Here is a 22,205-nt window from a genome sequence, read left to right on the forward strand (position 1 = left end):
AATAATCATAATTGAAAATTTTCCTTATTGGTTTAACAACTTTTTATTTAAATAAAAATTGAAGCAACTGAGAATGAAAGTGATGTCACATAGAAATACACAGCCCTACTGAGAATTTTCAAAATTCTCATCCTACTTAGTTTCCGTTTCATTCTCAGATCTGCATGATGAACGCAACAATAATGATCTATATTAAGTTCCCGGATGTGCAGTGGGCCACGATAGTAGTTGTAGGACACTAACCTTGGTTCTAAATTGTTCGGTGAGAACTTGGTAGGACTGCACTTTGATGACATTGAGCCACTGATCTTTTTGTATGTAGTAGTCCTTATATGTATTCTGATTATATGTAAATAACATGGTGTCCTATATATATAAATATGTATAGTTATCTTTCTCTAAAATGTATGAGTTAAATTAATTACTATGTTTATCTAGGTTATTCTATATTTAATTTTCTTTTATTTTTGTTATTATAACGCCTCGCTCCTTTATGCATCTGATAATTTACTATAAAAACATCAATATGAAATGAAGGAATGGAATGAACAAAATTTTTAATTAATGTAATGCAACTACTGCATTTAGTAATTATGACTTAAGCATAAATTAAATTCAGTAGGGTGTTACAAAATTTGGTATCATAGCAGTTCATCCTAGCAAGGGCCTAAGGATTGGACTGACTATGCTCCATATATATTCTTTAACTTTTAGATATAATGCACTGGATTATGGTTAAATTCTAGAAGTGTATTTGTAAGAGGTGTCTGTCCATGTGAGCTATTATTTACTAGCACACTAAACTTAGTGTTGAGCCTGATCAACTCAATGACTTTTGTTTTGTGTGTTCAGAACTTAATGGCTTCAGGACGGTGAGGTAGACCACGAATTGTACCTGATCAAGAGGACCAGACTGATTTTATGAATACAATGCAAGATATTGTGCATGCCATGCGAGAACAAGCGACTATAGCAACTCAAATGATGGTCCAATTGGGAAGACAGCCTGAGGATGGTCACAGAGGGAATCCAAATGGTCCAATAATGGATCTAAAGTATATTAAATTTGCAGAATTTAGAAAAGATAACTCGCCTAACTTTAGAGGAGCCTTTGATCCTAATAAGGCAGATGAGTGGGTTAAAGCCCTGGAAAAAGTATTTTCTGTTTTAGATTGTATAGACCGTCAGAAGGTGGCCTTTGCCACCTATATGTTGGAAGCAGATGCGAAATTTTGGTGGAATAGTGTACGACGGTTATTAGAAGAATCCTAAACTGAAATCACTTGGGATATATTTAGAGATTCGTTCTATCAGAAGTATTTTCTACTTCTGTCTGTAATACTAAGGAACTAGAATTTATGCAACTCCATCAGGGAAACAGTAGCATATTAGAATATATCGCTAAATTTGATGAGTTGTGTAAGTTTTCCACAATCTATCAAAAGAACCCCAATGAGCATAAAACAGACAGAATTCTAATAAATATTTTCAACTGAAACTATACCAGTCTTTCTCCTAAGAGGAAATTCTACTGTAAATTTTTTAATTATAGTCTACCTAATTAACATAGATTTGAATTCTAATAAATATTCAATTAATCTCTTATTAACCTTATTCATGTAAATTAATCGAGAAAATCAATTAATAGCATAAAACAAACATTTAAAATTTTGGACGTTACACTACTGCCCTCCTAAAAAAAATTTGTCTGCAAAATTTAGTACCTGAGAATAATTTAGGATATTCTCTCTTTATGTCAGACTCCAATTCCCATGTGAAACCTTCAGTACCCTCTTTTCCCCATGCTACCTTTACCAGCTTTACAATTTTGTTGCGAAGTTGCTTACTTCCCTTATCTACAATCCGTGTTGGAGATACATGGAAGGTTAGATCTTCCTTTAACCGTATAGATTCAGGTTCAAAGGAATGTGTAGGGTCAGGGTGATATTTTCTAAGTTGAGATACATGAAATACATTGTGAAGATTTGACAGATGTGAGGGTAGAGCGAGTTGATATGCAACTGGCCCAATTTGTTTTAAAATTTGGAAAGGACCAATGAATTGAGGGCTTAACTTCTTTAGTTTCATGGCTCGTCTGACTCCCGTCATAGGCATAACCTTAAGAAATATGTGATCTCCTTCTTGAAATTCTAACCATTTTTTTCTGACATCTGCATAAGTTTTCTGACGATTTTGAGTTGCAAGCATCTTACCTTGAATCTTCTTGATTTGTTTTGTAGTCTGATTAAGCAAGTCCAATTCTAATATATCGCATGTTGTATCTCATATTATTAGTAATTGGTTTATGAGCAGATGAAAAAGATTGGAGTCCACTTGCATGATTATGCCAATACATGGTATAGCTATACTATTCAAGTGGTACTTACTAATATCATGAATTTCTAAAGGTTTTGAGTATGTATAAATAAGGAAATGGAACCTCATGAGTAACTATTAGTAATAAGAGCATGACATGTATTTTTATAAACTGATATCTATTAGGTGCATGAAGAATCAAGATCCGTGTCGTGATCGCATGTCACTTTAAAATATATTAAAAGCAAGTTTCTCAATACTCAAGAATGATAGTGGTATCCATAAACTAGGTTGAATAATCCTATGTACTTATGTTATAAAAAACAATCTCATTTGGTCAAAGACTCTTAGCAACAATCTTTATACATTACACATTAAGTTATCCAAAGTCAATAGTGGATCACGTCAGTCGATCCTCGTTACAATCAACACTTTTCTAGAACTTCATTATAAGGTAAGAGGAGATTATTTTATCATTATATGTTATAGGTTATATGTTGAGCTCAGGAGAGCATGTTTATACAATATTTTTTTTATGATATTTATTGAATGATGTGATTATTGAGATCATGAGTTAGTGATATGAGCAATATGTAATTAGTTTGGAAGTGCTATTAAGCATGATTTTGTGATTGGATTGAGGAATGAATATAAGAATTGAATGGATATGGTGTAAATAGTTACAGAGATACACTAGGGATATAGAGTCTGGAGACGATAGGATATCTGAGGGGAAATATAGGATGGTGAGCGACAATCGCGTATATGTACACATTCTGTTTGTGAGCGAATGCGTACATGGCCTCATACTTATTTCTCGATTAGACTCTTGACTATGCCTTTGTGAAGGGGCCCGTTATTGTATACTTCTAGAGGAATCAAATGATTGTAATCACAACGCACTTAAAGTGCGAATTTGGTAATAGAAATGTCAATGAGGTTGTGTGAACATGTGTGATGAATAAAACATATGATATGTGGTATGAATTGATATTTAATTGTATAATTGTAATATTATTGTGATAAATGTTATGATATCTCTATGTTATATTTGAAAATAAATAGATGCTCATCCTTACACAACTCTGCAGGTAATAAAGATGACGACACGTCCCATGTAGATTAGCGTAGTAGATGTTTATGCTAGTAGTAGATTAAATTATATTTTTAGAGAATATAGACATGTCTCTTAGTAGATTATAGTGTATTTTGAGGATGATTATGAGTACACATTAGAAGTAACCTATAATTTTGCAGTTCCTTTTAATTTTCCACTAGTGGTCAAATTTATCAGTCTCTTAGTTTTAATCTATATCAGGGAATAGAAAGGTCTTCTCGAATCATGAATAATGTATTTACTTACCATGATCATGATTTTCTAGGAAGGCCTAATAGCTACATATTTGAGAGATTTAAGGAGTGATCGGAGTTTGGAGGGGTTTTATCTAAGAAAAGGCAGTGAGAGTTCAGAGAAAGTTGAGAGGATACGTGAGGTTTGGAATGAAATAAAATTTTCATGCTAACATCTCTTAAATATCCCTCAACCCTACGTGCTCTTGCTTAAGCGAGAAACTGCTCGCTTGAGTGTGATATATCTCGCTTGAGCGAAAACATCAAACAGTGGTCTCTCTAAGTGTTTACTGATATTCTCGCTTGAACGAAGTCAATCTCACCTGAGCGAGACAATGTCCAAAGAGTTAAACATTTTTCTTGTGAATCCTCACCTATGCAACTTAGCTCGCCTGGGCGAGATCCTTGCTCGCCTGAGCAAGATCACCTCTCACTTGGACGAGGTGATAGTTGAGCCAATTCTATAATATCTCGCTTGAGCGAGATTGCCTTGAAAACATATGGTTTTGTACGTTCAGTCTCGCTTAATCGATATCCCCTGCACCAGGACTCTAATAAACACTCATTCATTCAATTAAAAAAAATATACCCCAATACCATCAAATATTAAAACAAATATCAAATATATATATATATATATATATATATATATAAAGAAGGATGTTACAACTTACTTCGTATCAAGACTTTTAAGAGATCATTAAACTTATTTATAGATAGGTTTATCAAATCATCTAATTAGGTATGTCTTTATAAATGTCAAAAGGCTTCTATCTAAAAAGGTATAAAAAAAATTTGGTTCAGCACCTTGAATATTTATAATAAAATTATATATTTGATTTAAATAAGTAAATTATTAAACATAAAACAAAAACAAATACATATCAACTTTATGCATACAAGACAAATCTAACATACTCTTTCTCTCTCTCTCTCTAAAAGAGTATATAGTAAGGTCACTCTTCCATTCCAATGAAAATGATTAAGATTTTTAATTTAAGATTTTATTTATTTTAAAATTTAATTTATTTAATATAATATTATATTATAATTTTTATATAAATTTATTTAATTTTTTTATAATTATAAATTTTATGTATTAAATGTCGCATTCTATAAGACTTAATCAATAATTTTTAATCTTGATCTTGATCCATTCAATTAATTAATCATTTTAAAATGTATAAATTAAAGCATATTACTCAAATAGATCATGCAAGTTAAGTTTTAAAAAAGCAAAGTTATAACTTCATGTTAGCCAATTTTTCGTATATCCATCTCTACCTCTAACACAATTTAACATATATTCATCTCTATCTCTAGGTTACAAATATGTGTGTTTGTGTTTTTCGGTTTTCATTCTCAATTTCTCATTCTCGGTTTCTAATCTCATTTTCGGTTTCTAATCTCATTTTTGGTTTGATTGTAATTGATTTTACTTGCATCGCAATTTACGTTTCATTGTTAATTCTATTTGCATTTGTTTTTCACGATTTAATTCTCTACAATTTTTGTTTGAATTAATCACAAAACTCCCCTCAAACATACAACTTCTTCTGCATAATTGATATTGAAACAATGTGCATTTGTATCCTTTTGAGAAATGACCTAGGTTACTCCCTAAACTGCATGTTTGTTTGAGGAATTTAGCTTAGTTTTGATACCATTACGACGTGGATGTCAAAAATGGCGCCGTTGCCGGGGATGCATGTCATTTTGTTTTGATTCAATTGTGTATTTTATATTTTTTATTTTATTTTCTGCATTTTGCATTCAGAATTTTGTGTTCGATAAAAAAAAATTTATGTAGTTCAATTGTTCTGCATTCCATGTTGTATGTTCTCTATTATGTGATCTGTAATCTGTGTTCATTGTTCATTGTTTAGTTCATTTGCATTTAGTTGTGTTGTACTCATATTTGTAGTTCTGTTTTGCCATAGTACATCCGTTCTGTTGTATTCATGTTTGATTGTGCATTCTATTATCATTCAATTTGTGTGTGATTATGTTGCCCGATGTATACTAATTGTGGTTTAATTCGTGTTTGATTAATTCCATTGTGTATGTGATACCATATTATGTATGTTTGCTTGCTAAAAACAGAGAAAAACAGAGGGGTAGTAGAAACTGAATTTTCCCTTGCGCATAGGTTGTTGATTTCACTATTCATGTACACTATTTACAACACTATTCACCACTACTCATCCAGTTTTGAAAAATTCCAAAAACAAGTAGTTAGAGCTTGAATTTTAACCTGAATTTTTGTGTCCACACTTCTTTTAGTGTCTATTAATGTGTAGAGTTGGTAGATTTGGAAAACCATATGTAGAAAAAGAGATACACTTTGGTGGCAAAAAAAAATTTTGTGAAACTTGAAAGTGTCATAACTTTTGCTAGGAAACTCAGAATTGAGCTTATTTTATATGCATTTAGGGTAGAAAAAAATTGAGCCAGGGCCAATCTGAGGTATGGTCCAGGGCCAGCACGACAGCAGCAGCAGAAGTACACTTATCACCATCAACAGTAGCCTGTACATCATCCTCCATACCACCAACTAGTACACCACTCTGTGCAGTAACCAAAGTATTTGCCCCCTCCTTTAAGACAGCAGCCTGCACAACAAAACCAAGCTCAACAATAGCCTCCTGCGCAGCCTAGTAGTGGACCTTCCTTGGAGGAGTTGATGAGCCAGATGACCACTCAGAGTCTGCAGTTTCAGCAAAACGTTTTAGCCACTATTCAAGACTTCCAGACCCAAATTGAGCAGCTAGCTACCTCAGTGAATAATTTGCAGCAACAAGGGTCTGGAACACTTCCTTCTCATCCTGTAGTTAATCCTAAAGGTAATGTGACTTCTATTACTTTGAGAAGTGGCAAGGAACTGACCAATTGTCTAGTGCAAGCCAAAATAGTTTCGGATAAATATATGCAGTCCAGTGAAGGTAGTGGAGGTGAAGAGGGAGTCCTAGATAATTCTATGTAGCAGCAGCAGATTCCCCTTCTGTTCCCATCCAGAGCTCCTACATCAAAGAGAGTAGAGATTGATCAAGAGTTGTTGGATACCTTCAAAAAGGTGGAGATTAATATTCCCTTACTATATGCTATTAAGTAGATTCCTCGATATGCGAAATTCTTGAAGGAGCTTTGTACTTATAAGAGGAATTTGAAGAAAGGAAAGTTCAGATAGTTTCATCCTTGTCCCAGTCTAGCCTTCCATAGAAATGTGGTGATCCAAGAACATTCTTCATTCCCTGCGTAATTGGAGAATCCTCTTTTGCTAGTGCTTTGCTGGACTTGGGAGCTTTTATTAATGTCATGCCATCAACCATGTATAAAATGTTGCATTTGGGAGACTTGAAACCAACCAATGTGATCATTCAGTTAACAAACCGAAGCATAGCTCAGCCTTTCGGAGTGCTTGAAGACGTGTTGGTAAAAGTTAACCAATTGATTTTTCCAACTGATTTTTACATTCTTGATATATAGGATGAGAACTCAACTTTGATTCTGGGTAGACCATTTTTTATGACTGCGAAGACCAAGATTGATGTTCATACAATCACATTATCCATAGAGTTTAGAGATGACACAGTTCACTTCAATATTTTTGATGCCATGAGATGTAACGCCTTATATTTCTTTTTTCAATATATAATAAATTTTCATAAAAAGTTAAATAGTAGAGTAATTTTTTTTTTCATTCAAAAACTCTCTAAATAGAAACAGACATGGAAATGATATAAAGTTCATAGATTAAAATTTTATTAATTTATAAGTACTTTTAGAAAAAAACAAAGATTCTAGAATTTTCATCAGCAATAAAAAGAAAGAGTAGTTTTACAACTGTTTCAAAAGAATGCTATAGAACTGAAAATATTCATTACATAACTCAAAATAACTAAGTCCTATAGCAGTTCTCATCCATCCATGCATTGTGAGCCTGGTACTATTCGTCCTGGTTTCCTGAAAAATGTTGTGTAAGGGTGAGTCTCTACCCTACCACTCATACATAACACATACATTCTTCACAAAACACATCTTATCACGATTAAAGAAAACATCATGGCATTACATATCACAGGGTCATATAAAGCATATTCTCATCTCAACGTGTATTATATTACACAGATTCACAATTTCTTTTACTTTTATCTGCGCTTACCGTGCCCTGTGGCCACAGTTATCCGATGCCTCTATCTCGAGGTCTTACACATCCATGTAAATAGTCGCCGGATGGCCCAATGCAATACGGATACAACGCATGCAATAGACGGCCCCTTAGCAAAGGTAATGGTTAGGAGTCAAGTCGAGAAATGAGTGTGTGGCCATGTGGTGCATTCGAACACAATATTCCTTGCATAATCCCGAATGTCACTCATCACCCTACATTTCCCCAAGATATCTCATATCGTCTCCATCTTTCACTCCCAAGTGTATCTCTGTAACTATTTACATCATATCTTTTTCTATCTCATACTCTTTCGAGTATATTCACATGTTCACAGATGCCATTTCTTATGTTCACACATATTTTTCATCATATACATCAAACCATGGCATATTAACAATACACATCATTTTTACATGAAACACAATATATTCAAATATGAAACATCCATCTCTTTGTATATTTCATATCACAAAATCATATAATCATATCAACCATCCTCAATATACCTTATCATGCCTTATTTGGACATAATATCACATTTTCACCATGTATTCATCATAAATCACATAAACAACCAATTATTCTCACTTTTCACCGATTATTTTTCATAAAACAAGAATTATTCCACATATAATTACATACATGACAAGATCTATGAGAATACAAGTAATAAACATAACAAAATGATAAAGTAGAGCCCCCCTTACCTTAAAACAGAGCTTTTACAAGGATTTGACCGAAGATTTAACTCTAGAACGGAGTTTTTCCTAAGAACATCATGAACATCTATAAGAAAAAGAAGAAGAGAAACGAACGGTAAATCTAACTTCAAACTTAGAGAAACTTACTTGAAATCCTTTAGAACGGTCGTAGAATCACAGATCTGAAGAGAAATCTAAGTTTAGGAGGTTTAGTATAGGAGAAAATGGCGAGATATGACCTTAGAACCTTCGAGAACTTTAGGTGGGAATGAAAATTTCATGTGAAGCCCCCCTATTTATAGAAAATTTTTTGAAGATGTCAGCGTCAATATGATGTAAGCGATGATGTCAGCGTCAATCGTGATGTAAGCAATGATGTCAGCATGATGCAAGCGATGACATCAGCATGATGTCACTGATGATGTAAGCGATGATGTCAACGTGAGATCACCGATGACATAAGCGATGATATCAGCATGATGTCACTGATGATGTAAGCGATGATATCAGCGTGAGATCACCGATGACATAAGTGATGATGTCAATGTGAGGTCAGCGATGATGTAAGCGATGATGTCACCAATGACATCCGCGTTATGTCACTGTTGACATTAGGGGTTACTATACATACACGGTTTCTTTCTGCTCACAAAATACTACAGATTTTTCTTATTAATATACTACAGGCATGACACAAAGCATAGGATGTTACATGAGACATCCAGCAAAGAGTCATTCAATGTTTTCTTATCATTCTGTTTTTCTAGTTGATGTTGTAAGAGTAGATAGAGATTTTGATGTTGATATTGATGTTATAGGTTCTGATGTAGATGTAGATTTGGATTCAGACTTTGATTTTTCTCAATTTTAAGATTTAGACTTTGATGATTCACCAGGCTACACTTGTGATAGTGGCATATGTTCCATTTGTGCTGAGATTGATACTACATATCTTCTGTTGTTTTACCTTCCATTGCAAGTGTAGGTCCAAATTATGTTATATCCATGGCTGTTGCAGCCCCACAGCCAAGGGTGCGGTGTAGGTTGATTCCTTACTACCATCCCTACTTTCTTAAACTTCGAAAACTAACTCTTTCTCGATGTCTAGGGCTTCGGTAAGTGCCTAAGAGATTCTTATTCCATGTTGTCTTTCATTCCATGCAAGTTCAATCAAGGAAGCTGGGGCAGTACCAATCTAATCTGCTTTCAGTAGCCAGTCAGCAAGGAACCGAACGAAACCAAGGCCGTCGTGAGAGCTTACTCCGCTCTTTCGGCCCAACATGTAAGTTTTTAATGAAAAAGGTATATAATTATTTGGAACTTGAAATATCATGATTCTCACATGAACGAATTGACTAACCTCTGTCCATCGTTAACAAGACAAATAAACCTTGATGACTTTTCTTCTATATGAGAGAAAAACTAGTTTCTGCCTCCTTGTACTTATCCTTCTATTCTCTCTACGTTATTGTTGGTGAAGGGAGAGAATACGTTACAATCAGGAAAAGGACCCGTTTCACACGTTCTTAATCGTAACCGTTTCAATCACTATTTCCATCAAACAACAATTATTTAAAATTTATGAAACTGCTTCTCATTTACTCAATTACAATTTAGCCCTTAATAATTAATTAATTACTTATTAGACCCTAGACAAGTCACATGTTCCTCACATGAGACATTTAAAGTCTTACATTCTCCCACTTGGCTCATGTGACATTATCCAATATCATGGTCTAATATATAAAAGATCAAATCATCATAATGCGCATTGTCATGACTAAATCATTTCATACATTGAGTATATCATAAATCATAATTAAGAATAAGAACTAATTTGAGTCATGGCGGTTGTACATCACTTTAATCGACATATTTCCTTTCATGTACTACAAAATTAGTCTTCTTCTTAATATGACCAGTAAGTGAGAAGTACAAAATTGGTCAAGCATAATATCTTGATTCAAGACGGTACCTGTTTACATCATCACAATGCAATCATGCATGCATATAAGAAAACAGGTAATCAGAAACATATCCATAAGTGAGCTCAGAGTATTAAGTGCATAATACATAAAATGTAATCATTACATCTAACAATCATCATAAACAATAATGCCCATATTTTCAACATGCTCAATAAATGTCTTGGGCGACAACCTTTTTCTTAGAGGATCAGCTATCATAAGGTTTGTTCTAATATGTTCTATTGATACTCTATGTTTCTGTACTTCATCTTTCACAGAAAAGTACTTAAGCTCCATATGCTTAGCACCCTTAGAGTACTTATCGTTCTTAGAGAAAAACACTGCTGCAGAATTATCACAATAAATTTCTAGCGGTCTGGCAATACTGTCGACTATTCCAAGTCCTGAAATAAAGTTTCACAGCCAGTTAGCCTAAACTATAGCCTCAAAACATGCTACAAATTCAGCTTCCATGGTAGATGCAGCAACAACTGATTACTTTGCACTCTTCCATGATACCGCTCCTCTAGTTAAAAGAAACACATAGCCAAGAGTGGACTTTCTTGTATCCACACATCCAGCAAAATCTGAATCTGAATACCCAATCACTTCAAGGTGATCAGACCTTCTATATGTAAGCATGTGTTCTTTTGTTCCCTGTAGGTATCTCAGAACCTTCTTCGCAGCTTTCCAGTGATCCAATCTAGGATTACTCTGGTATCTTCCCAACATCCCAGCTGCAAAGCTTATATTTGGCCTGGTACAGGTCTGAGCATACATAATACTCCCAACAACAGATGCATACAGAATTGTTTCCATCTGTTTCCATTCCAAATCATTCTTGGGACATTGTGCGAGACTAAATTTGTCTCCTTTCTGAATTGGAACGGGTGATGCTGAACACTTTTCTATTCTAAATCTCTCTAGTACTTTATTGATATATGCTTTCTGAGACAAACCTAATAGTCCTTGTGATTTGTTACAGAATATTTCTATCCCTATCACAGAGCTTGCCTCACCCATATCTTTTATTTCAAAGTTACTAGAAAGAAACTTCTTAGTGTCATATAAAAGACCAAGATCATTAGCTGCAAGCAAGATATCATCAACATACAGAACTAGAAATATGAACTTACTCCCACTGACCTTTAAATATATACACCGATCAATAGTATTTTCCTTAAATCCAAAGGATACAACGGTATCGTTGAACTTTAGATACCATTGACGAGAAGTTTGCTTGAGTCCGTATATTGACTTCTTTAATTTGCACACCATGTGTTCCTTTCCTTCAACTGAGAATCCCATTGGTTGATCCATATAAACACTTTCTTCTAAATCTCTATTGAGAAAGGCAGTTTTCACATCCATCTAGTGTAATTCCAAGTCATAATGGGCCATCGGTGCCATGATAATCCTAAAAGAATCCTTTCATAAGACAAGTGAAAATGTCTCTTTATAGTCAATGTCATCCTTCTGAGTAAAACCCTTAGCAATAAGTCTGGCCTTGTAACGTTCAAGATTACCATGAGAATCACATTTGGTCTTGAAGACCCACTTACAACCAATTCTCTTACAACCTTCTGGCAATTTTACAAGGTCCCAAATACCATTCTGTTCCATGGATTCTAACTCTTCTTTCATGGCATCTAACCATTTATTAGAATTATCACAACTTATGGCTTGTGAGAACGAAACTGGATCATTATCATTAATGCTTAAGTCAGCTTCTGACTCCTGTAGATATACCACATAATCATTTGGAATAGCATGTCTTCTTTCTCTTTGAGACCTCCTTAATGCTATTTCTTGTTGTTCTTCTACAATAGGTTCATTTTGAATCACTAGTTCAATGTTATGTTGCTCATCTTCATTATGTTGTGGTGTAATAATAAGAGGAGCAACAACTCTACTGCTAGAAACACAAGTCACAGGAACCTGTACTCTAACTTCTTCAATTTCCACATTTTGTGGATCTGTACTCCCACTGATTTCACCATTTTCAATGAACCTAGCATTTCCAGTTTCAACAATTCTTGTACTATAATTAAGGCAATAAAATATAAACCCCTTGGACTTTTCTATATAACCAATGAAATAACCACTGATAGTTCTTGCATCCAGTTTCTTTTCTTGTGGATTATAAACCCTTATTTCTGCTTGGCAACCCCAAACATGTAGGTGCCTCAAACTAGGAGTCCTACCAGTCCAAAGTTCAAAAGATGTCTTTGAAACAGCCTTACTAAGAACCCTGTTTAACAGATACATAGCAGTTTTCAAGCCATACATCCACAAAGATAAGGGTAAAGAAGAATTGCTTAACATGCTCCTAACCATATACATTAATGTTCTATTACGCCTTTCTGATACACCGTTTTGTTGTGGTGTACCCGGCATTGTGTATTGAGCACAAATACCACGTTTCTCAAGGAGTTTAGCAAATAGACCTGGATGTTGTCTAGTTTCATCATACCTTCTGTAATACTCACCACATCTATCAGACCTAACAACTTTCACCCTTTTGTCTAATTGCCTTTCCACTTCATTCAAGTAAATTTCCAAGGCATCCACTGCTTGAGATTTCTCATGCAGCAAATAGACATAACCATAACAGGAATAGTCATCAATAAAAGTAATAAAGTAATAAAATATTCTTGTGGCTCCTTTCTTTGTGTGTTTTGTTTGCTTTCCTTTTATACAATCCACACAAATATTTAGGTCAGTAAAATCCAAGTCTGGAAGGACTCCACCTCTTACTAGTCTTTCCATTCTTTCCCTGGATATATGGCCTAAACGTCTATGCCACAAGTAAGCGGAACGTTCATTCACTAAACTATGTTTAGTACCAATGCTATGATGCAGAGTTAAGAGAGTTTCAGCATACAAACCATCTAAATTTAATTTATATAAACCATCACAAAGAGTACCAGTACCAATGAGATAATTATGTTTAAATAAACTAAAACATCTATTTCCAAAATTAAAAGAGTATCCAGTAACATCAAGTTTAGGTAATGAAACTAAATTCCTAGATATACTAGGTACATAAAGAGTTTCCACTAAATCTAAATGATGTCCAGTGTCAAGAATCATGCGATAATTCTCGACAGCTTCCAGTAGAGCTTTCACTCTATTCCCCATAAACATGAACCTTTCATTTGGGTTTATGGCTTGGATCGAATGGAATCCCTACATTGTGTTAGAAACATGAGTTGTACATCCAGAATCAAACCGCCAAGTATTATGTGGAACTTTAGTTAAGTTTCATTCATAACATACATAAGCATTAAGCTTACCCTTTTTCTCAAACCAAGCTTTCCGTTTCAGGCAATACTTCTGGAAATGACCAGATTTTCCACAGAAACGACATTTATCTTTATCATTATTCTTCTAGATTTGTGCATAGGCCTCATTAATCTTCAATGGCCCTTTGCCCTTATCATTCTCTTTACAACCTTCTTTCTAGCTCCTTGATGTCCTTTATGGCTCACGTAATGGACTGAATGACTTCCTTGATTCTTTAGCCGTATTTCCTCCTGAACTAACATACTGTGCAATTCATGCACATTCCATTTATCTTTCACGGCATTATAGTTCACTTGACATGGCCCATACTTAGTCGGTAATGAGTTAAGAATAAACTGAGCAAGGAAGCTTTCATCCACAATCATTCTTGAGGACTTAAGCCTTGTAGCAATGTTCGTCATTACAACGACATGCTCATGCATAGTACGCGAACCATCAAACCTCATGTTGGTTAGTGTACTCATTAATGTCCCAGCAAGAGACTTGTCAGCAGTTTGGGAGCGCTCTTCCACATTTTTATAAATTGTTTCGTATTTTTAGTTTTGGGAAGAGCGGTCTTTATATTTTCTGCTACACTCATTCACATGAACATCAGGCTAAGTCTGTTTGATCTTTCCCAAGCTTTATAATGGGTCTTTTCTTCATTGCTGCTAGTATCAGTAATATCAGTAGGCTTCTCTTCCTGAAGAGCAAGATCAAGGTCCAAAACACCAAGATGAAATTGAACTTGTTCACTCCAGTTAGAGAAGTTAAGCCCATTAAAAACTGGCACAGACGAAATGCTAAAGTGTAGAATATTGGGAACATTTATTGCATAATTAAAACATACATAAGTGTTTTGAGACATAAATACACACACAAAGCATTTTAATATTAAATGCATACTAATGTTTTCCTTTGGATGATACATCAGAATACATGACATTTAATGATGCTAACAATACATAATGAATTGGCAATAAAACATGTACCAATTAGAAATGTCTACTACCTTTGGGTATATAAATAAATTAATGGCACATACAAATTACTTACAATTATTCTCATTGATTATAAGAACAACTAATCAACCTTTGGGTGATCCAGAAATGTCTCATAATAAAGAATTTCAATACATACCTATAAGCCAATAATAATATATTTAGCATCCATTATTCTATAGGTAATTAAAATGAATCATCATTAATTTGGAATTAAATAAAATTTATGAATTTAATCACTTTGGTGATTAACAAAATTTATCACATACTATAATCCCAAAACAAATTGACTTTCAATCACAATAATCATATAATGAACCTTTGAATTATATAGCAATCAGCAACTAGTAATTAACGATTAATCAATAATGGAAATATATTGCTATTGGCAATCAATTAATTTCATAAACAAATTCCAGAACTCTTCCCAATCAATCAAATAATTCAGTCAGCGTCTCGTAACCACATACTTTGAAGCCTCGCAATAAATAATTATAATATGATTATTGTACGACACATTGAAATCAGCAATCGTTCAATTGTATAATTATGAAATCATACTGCGCATGCCAATTAACATACAAAGTAAATTCTATTATTTCAATGCCAATGAAATACATGTTACGCTGAGCAAAGGTCCTCGACATCGATATACGTTAATTGAATGGCTAATAATGCAGATAATAATATTTTAACAAATTATTTGCCATAAAATTTCGTGCAGCTATACTCGGAAAATGTTGATTTCAAATACATAATCACGGGTTCAGGTTCATACGTGCAGCGGAAATTAAAATTCTCAATTTCAAAATAAGGGTTTATAAAATTGGGAAAATTATTTATGGAGAATCACAAATTTCACAACCTGATGCTCTGATACCACATGTAAGTTTTTAATGAAAAAAGGTATATAATTATTTGGAACTTGAAATATCATGATTCTTACATGAACGAATTGACTAACCTCTGTCCATCGTTAAAGAGACAAATAAATCTTAATGACTTTTCTTCTATGTGAGAGAAAAACTGGTTTCTGCCTCCTTGTACTTATCCTTCTATTCTCTCTACGTTATTGATGGTGAAGAGAGAGAATACGTTACAGTCAGGAAGAGGACCCGTTTCACACGTTCTTAATCGTAACCGTTTCAATCACTATTTCCATCAAACAACAATTATTTAAAATTTATGAAACCGCTTCTCATTTACTCAATTACAATTTAGCCCTTAATAATTAATTAATTACTTATTAGACCCTAGACAAGTCACGTGCTCCTCACATGAGACATTTAAAGTCTTACATTATCATTTGTTCAGCAGCCGCCTTCATTAGAGTTGAGTCCTCTGCCAGACCACTTTAAATATGCCTATCTGGATGCAGAGCAGAAGTTCCAGTGATTATTTCCAGCAGCCTTCTGGAGGACCAGGAGAAGAAGTTGTTGCATGTCCTAAAGGTGTACAGGAAAGCCACTGGTTGGACCTTGACTAACATTCCTGGAATCAGTCCAGCTATATGTATGCACAGGATTCACTTGGAGGATGAGTCTAGACCAATGAGATAGCCCCCAAAGAAGACTCAATCCTACCATTCTTGATGTAGTAAAGAAGGACGTGACCAAGCTACTGATGGCTGGGATCATCTACCCCATTTCTGATAGTACATGGGTTTCACCTGTATAAGTAGTGCCTAAGAAGTCTGGGATTACTATTGTGCAGAATTAGGAGAATGAGATGGTTCCCACTAGAGTTACCAATAAATGGAGAGTGTGTATTGATTATAGGCGACTCAACCAGGGTACTAGAAAGGACCACTTCCCTCTCTCATTCATTGATCAGGTCATAGAGAGGTTAGCAGGTAAATCCCATTATTGCTTCCTGGATGGTTTCTCTGGTTACATGCAGATTCATATTGCTCCTGAGGACCAACACAAGACCACTTTCACATGTCCTTTCGGCACTTTTCCTTATAAAAGGATGTCATTTGGCCTATGCAATGTACCTACTACTTTTCAAAGGTGTATGTTGAGTGTATTTTCTGATTTAATTGAGAATTGAATGGAGGTGTTTATGGATGATTTTATTGTTTACGGCTCCTCATTTGATTCATGTTTGCATAGCTTGACCAGAGTTTTGGAAAGATGTGTTGAGACTAACCTTGTGCTTAATTATGAGAAATGCCATTTTATGGTAAGAGAAGGTGTAGTTTTAGGGCATCTTATTTCTGAGAGGGGAATACAGGTTGATAAAGTAAAAATTAATGTTATTTCCTCTCTGTCTTACCCCGCGTCTGTGCGGGATATGCGTTCTTTCCTTGGACATGCAGGTTTTTACATGATATTCATCAGAGATTTCAGCACGATTGCTCTGCCACTGTCCTCAGGCACATCCACTGGCTGCATGGTAGAACAAACTACATGAAACTCCATCAAGTGCTTATGTGCATCCTCTCCTGCAAGACCATGAAATTTAGGAAGCAAATGAATAAGACTAGACTTCAGTTCATAACTTGCTACTCCCTCTTGTAATTGTGGTATTTGAATGCACAATGGCTGGTGACCAACATCAGGGGCAATAAGCTCCTTCAAGGTCCTCTCCTGGTTGTTTGCCATGTTACTTGACTCTGAAGTAAACTGACTATGAGTAGTGTTATGCTCTTTCTTCAATTTCAAAAGCCTCAATCACGTCCTCTCAATCTCAAGGTCAAATGAATGCAGTATGCCTGGATTAGATCTGGTCATGCAAGGTTAAAATCACAAAGAACAACACACAATTTCTGAGTGGACAGAATCAATCAACAAAGCAAGTACCATCAAAATGCAAGATATGATTGGAGTAAGACATTGATAAATCTCTATATATTATAATATAACATCACAAAGATTTTCAGAATTTTTTAAATTGATTTGGTATGGAAACTAGAAGCCCAAAATCAAGAAAAATAAGTCAATAAATGCTAAAAAATAAAAAAATAACTTTTAGAAAACATGCAATTTTTGAAAATTGGGGCGGCCTCAACTCGTAGAGCTGGTTGCAATGGATAAGAAATTTTTTTCTACCCTAAAGTCATGTGTGGTGGGTTAAATTCTGACATTCCTAGCAAAAGTTATGACATTTTTAAATTTCACAAAATTTTTCTTCACTACCATAGTGTATCTCTATTTCTACAAATGCTTTTTCAAATCTACCAATTCTACACACTAATAGACACTAAATGTAATCTGGACATAGAAATCCAGGTCAAAATTCGACCTCTAATTATTTTTTTGGAATTTTTCAAAACTGGATGAATAGTGCAATCAGCAAGGGAAAAACGATTTCTACTACTATTCTATTTTTAGATTTCTATTTCCAGCATGCAATGTAATACAACATACACAATATGGTATCACAAATCTATTGGACTTAATCACACACTCAAACACGAATTAAACCACAACACATATACATCACGCAATACACAAGCACATGCAACTATTAATTCAACAGAACACAGTACACTAAATATAGAACACAGATGACAGATGATAGAACAAAACAACTAAATTAAATGCAATCAACACAATTCACAGAACACAGATCGCAGACTACAGAATACAATACAACACACAAACTACAGAACAATTGAATCTACACAAAATATTTTTTTTTCTTTTTATCGAACACAAAATTTTTCAAACACAAATTGCAGAAAATGCAATGCACCATTGAATCAAAACAATACGAAATACATCTCCGACAACGGCGCTAATTTTGATATCATGTCGTAGTGGTATCAAAAGTAACTAGATTCCTCTTAAAAACATGCAGTTTAGGGAGCAACCTAGGTCATCTCTTACAAGGATACAATTGCACATTGTTTCAATATCAATTATGCAAAAAAAGTTGTATGTGTCAAGTTTGTGATTTATTATTGAGTAATCTATAATATTTTATACTTATTAAATGTTAATTGAAGGATTAATTGGTATTGGAATAGATTTAGATGGAGTTTTTTTTAAAAAAAAAAAAGTAAACAGTACCGTATGAACAGTGTCAATGAACAGTAAAATCGCCTGTGAACAGTAAAACCGTGTACAAACCTCGTATGAACAGTAAAAACTGCGTATGTACAGTGACTGCTGACATCATCATGACGTCATGGCTGACGTCACAGACACGTATAGTGTGTGTACAGTACGCGTGCACAGTATTTTTTGGCGTGAATAGTACCCTAAACAGTGTTTCCAGCATGAACAGTAAGGCGGTGAATAGTATTTCCAGCGATAAATAGTAAATTCCGGTGGTGAACAGTAAATTTTGAAAATTTTCTATAAAAAAGAGGCTTCACACAAAATTTTCATTTCTTCATTCCTCTCTAAGGTTCTCAAAGGTTCTAAGGCCGTATATTACCATTTTCTCTCATATTAAACCCTCCTAAACTTAGATTTCTTGCCAGATCTGAGATTCTACGTCTATTCTGAGGGATTTGAAGTAAGTTTCTTTAAGTTTGAAGCTAGATTTATCGTTCGTTTCTCTTCTTCTTCTCTTTCTCATAGAAGTTCATGGTGTTCTTAGGAGAAACTCCATTCTAAAGCCAAATCTTCGGTGAATCTTGCTATAAAACAAGTAATATTCGGTAGATCTAGTATGAATCATCGTTCTGAGGTAAGGGGAGTTTACTTTAACCTATGAACTACGTTTTGAACGGTTTAATATGCTATTTCAAGATGTTTTGATATGATTTTGTTAGATCTTTTGAATAAAAGCTATTTTCTAAACTGTAACTGCTGTTAATTGATTTAAAATGCTGAGATTTTGGCTGATCTATTATAAACTTGCCTTAGTTGAACTGTTAAAATAATTTTGGCGGTGTGTATCATGCTGAGATATATGTTTTGCATCATTATAGAGCCGAGTTACATGTTTAGGTGGGTAGACGTGTAACGGTAAGTTCATGCTGAGCTGCTGTGCTGTGCTGTCTGGATCCAGATACCGGAATGGGTCGCTCTCGGACCGGCTCGGTTCCTTCTGGATTACTTAGACTGTGAAACCAGTTGGAAACCGTTTTCATATTGTGCATTAGATGAGCTGGAAATGCATGGGGCTATTGCTGTGAGAAATATTTTGCTCTATATATATGATTTTATTTTATTTTTGTAAGCTCACCCTTGCATTTCTTTCTATGTCGTTGTGTGCGTGTGTACTGCGATGATCGTACGGTGGTACGTGAGCAGATGTAGCAGGTGTTGCATCTACTTCACAGGCTGAGGGGCCAGTGAAGAAATGTTAGAAGTTGGGGTCAAGTAATATTGCATCAAAGTCCTATTTCCCTTATATTTTGAGACCTCATGTAGAGGAAGCTATATAGTATAATTTTGGGTATTTTAAATATTATGAACTAAATGTAATATTATGTTGTTCTATTGGATATTTGTTGTAAGAAACTTTGTTTTATTTTAATTAAGAAGAGAATTTCATACTTATATTCTCTATTATTTATTTATCTTAAATAAGTATATGATGTACAAACAATGTTCTCGGTTCCTTACAAAAAGGGGTCGTGACAGTATGTTTGGGGGGAAGTTTTGTAATTAAATGCAGAGAATTAAATCGCAAAGAAAGAATTAAATCGCAGAAAAATTAAAATGTAAATTGCAATGCATGTAATCAATTACAATCAAACCAAAACCGAGAATGAAAACTGAGATCCAGAATACACAAAACACAAACGTAAGTGATTATACCGAATTTGTTTAAATCTCTTCTGTACAACAATCAATTAATCAATTGCTTGTTATACGATCAAGAACGAGGCACAATTCAATCGAATCATACTTTCTATGCAATCGCAAAATTGTAAGATCAGAAAACAAACTTGGAGCAATCATAAATGTCTTGAACAAATTCGATTAGGACTTTGGCAACATAATTGAAGGAGAAACGTAGAAGAAAACATCTTAAGATTGTAGAAACTTAATCGCCTTTCAATTGTAAATGCAGAGAAATATGAATTTGAAATGTAAAGGTGCAAGAGAAGAAGAAGAATGGGTAAAAATATGAGAGGTTTATTGGAAGCAGAAAAGTTCTACAAAACTGGAAAAATGAAAAAATGAATTAAAAGTCCTCCCAAATCAGTCCCTGGCCTCTATAAATACTAGTCCTAAAAGAATAAGATAAATGGACCAAGGCTGGGCCGAAAATAAATTCAACAAAACTGGAAAAAGAAAGACAAAACAAAATCGATACAAAAAGTCAAACTAAAAGTCTAAACTTCTAAAAATCGTAGAAAATAGCTCCAAACTCCAAACAGCATGATTCAAATGTCCAAATTGAAGCCCCAGAAGTAAGGAATCCAATGTGAAAAGAATCAGCCAAAAAAGATATCTACAAAAAAAGTTATGGCCAAATTAGTGAACAAAGGTCAGAAAAGAAAAACATGAGTATTTACAAGAAATTCCTAATTAAAGTGCAAAATGAAAAAACACACTAAATGGAAGAAATAAGGGAATGAAAAGACATGTAAAGGATGCACTAAGACTATAAATGTGGGAACAAAATATGAGCCATCAGTATTCTATAGACTTTGTACCCTGGTTTACTGATATTATAAATTATTTGGTTACTTCTGTTGTACCTTCTGATGCATCTAGATCCCAGGTTGATAAGCTTAAAAGTGATACTAAATATTATGTCTAGGATGATCCTTATCTGTGGAAATTTTGTAATGACCAGGTTATCCGTCGGTGTGTTCCTGATCATAAGTTTCAGGATATTCTGCATTTTTGTCATGCACATCTATAGGAGGCCATTTTGGACCACAGAGGACAGTCAAGAGGGTATTGGACAGCGGATTTTATTAGCCCACCATATTTAGGGATGCAATTAGGTTTTCTGAGAGCTGTGAGATATGTCACTAGGAGGCATGAGATGCCTCAACAGCCCATTATTTTCTGCGAGGTTTTTGATGTTTGGGCATTGATCTTATGAGTCCTTTTCTTGTTTCTGCTGGATATTCTTACATCTTACTTGTTGTTGATTATGTGTCCAGATGGGTGGAAGCAAAAGCCACCAAAACTAATGATTCTAAAGTTGTTTTAGATTTTCTCCGTACTCACATATTTTGCAAGTTCAGTGTGCTTAAGGCTGTCATCAGTAATCAAGAAAGTCACTTCTGTAACAGGACCATAGCAGCATTGTTCCAGAAGTATGGGGTTACTCATAGAGTTGCTACACCATATCATCCCCAAACTAATAGGCAAGCTGAGGTATTCAACAGGGAAGTCAAACACTTGTTGTAGAAGTTGGTTCATCCTAACAAGAAGGACTAGAGTAAGTTTCTGGATGATGCTCTCTAGGCGCAGAGGACAGCTTATCGGACACCATTAGGCATGTCTCCATTTCAAGTGGTGTTTGGTAAAGCATGCCACCTTTCGGTGGA

The 22,205-nt window shown here is 34.5% G+C and overlaps 1 protein-coding gene across 1 annotated transcript; it reads right to left on the bottom strand.

Annotated features, from left to right (window-relative positions):
- Positions 1-1,388: 1,388 nt before the first annotated feature.
- On the bottom strand, positions 1,389-2,208 carry LOC113851646. Its single transcript, XM_027482196.1, has 2 exons — positions 1,725-2,208; positions 1,389-1,435 (listed from the first exon to the last, which is right to left on the bottom strand). Exons 1-2 carry the CDS (start codon positions 2,206-2,208, stop codon positions 1,389-1,391), a joined length of 531 nt encoding a protein of 176 aa, XP_027337997.1.
- Between the last annotated feature and the right edge of the window lie 19,997 nt (positions 2,209-22,205).

This window comes from Abrus precatorius, unplaced genomic scaffold (genome assembly GCF_003935025.1).
Source record: "Abrus precatorius isolate BTA unplaced genomic scaffold, Abrus_2018 Scaffold10, whole genome shotgun sequence".
In the NCBI taxonomy this organism is placed as follows: domain Eukaryota; kingdom Viridiplantae; phylum Streptophyta; class Magnoliopsida; order Fabales; family Fabaceae; genus Abrus; species Abrus precatorius.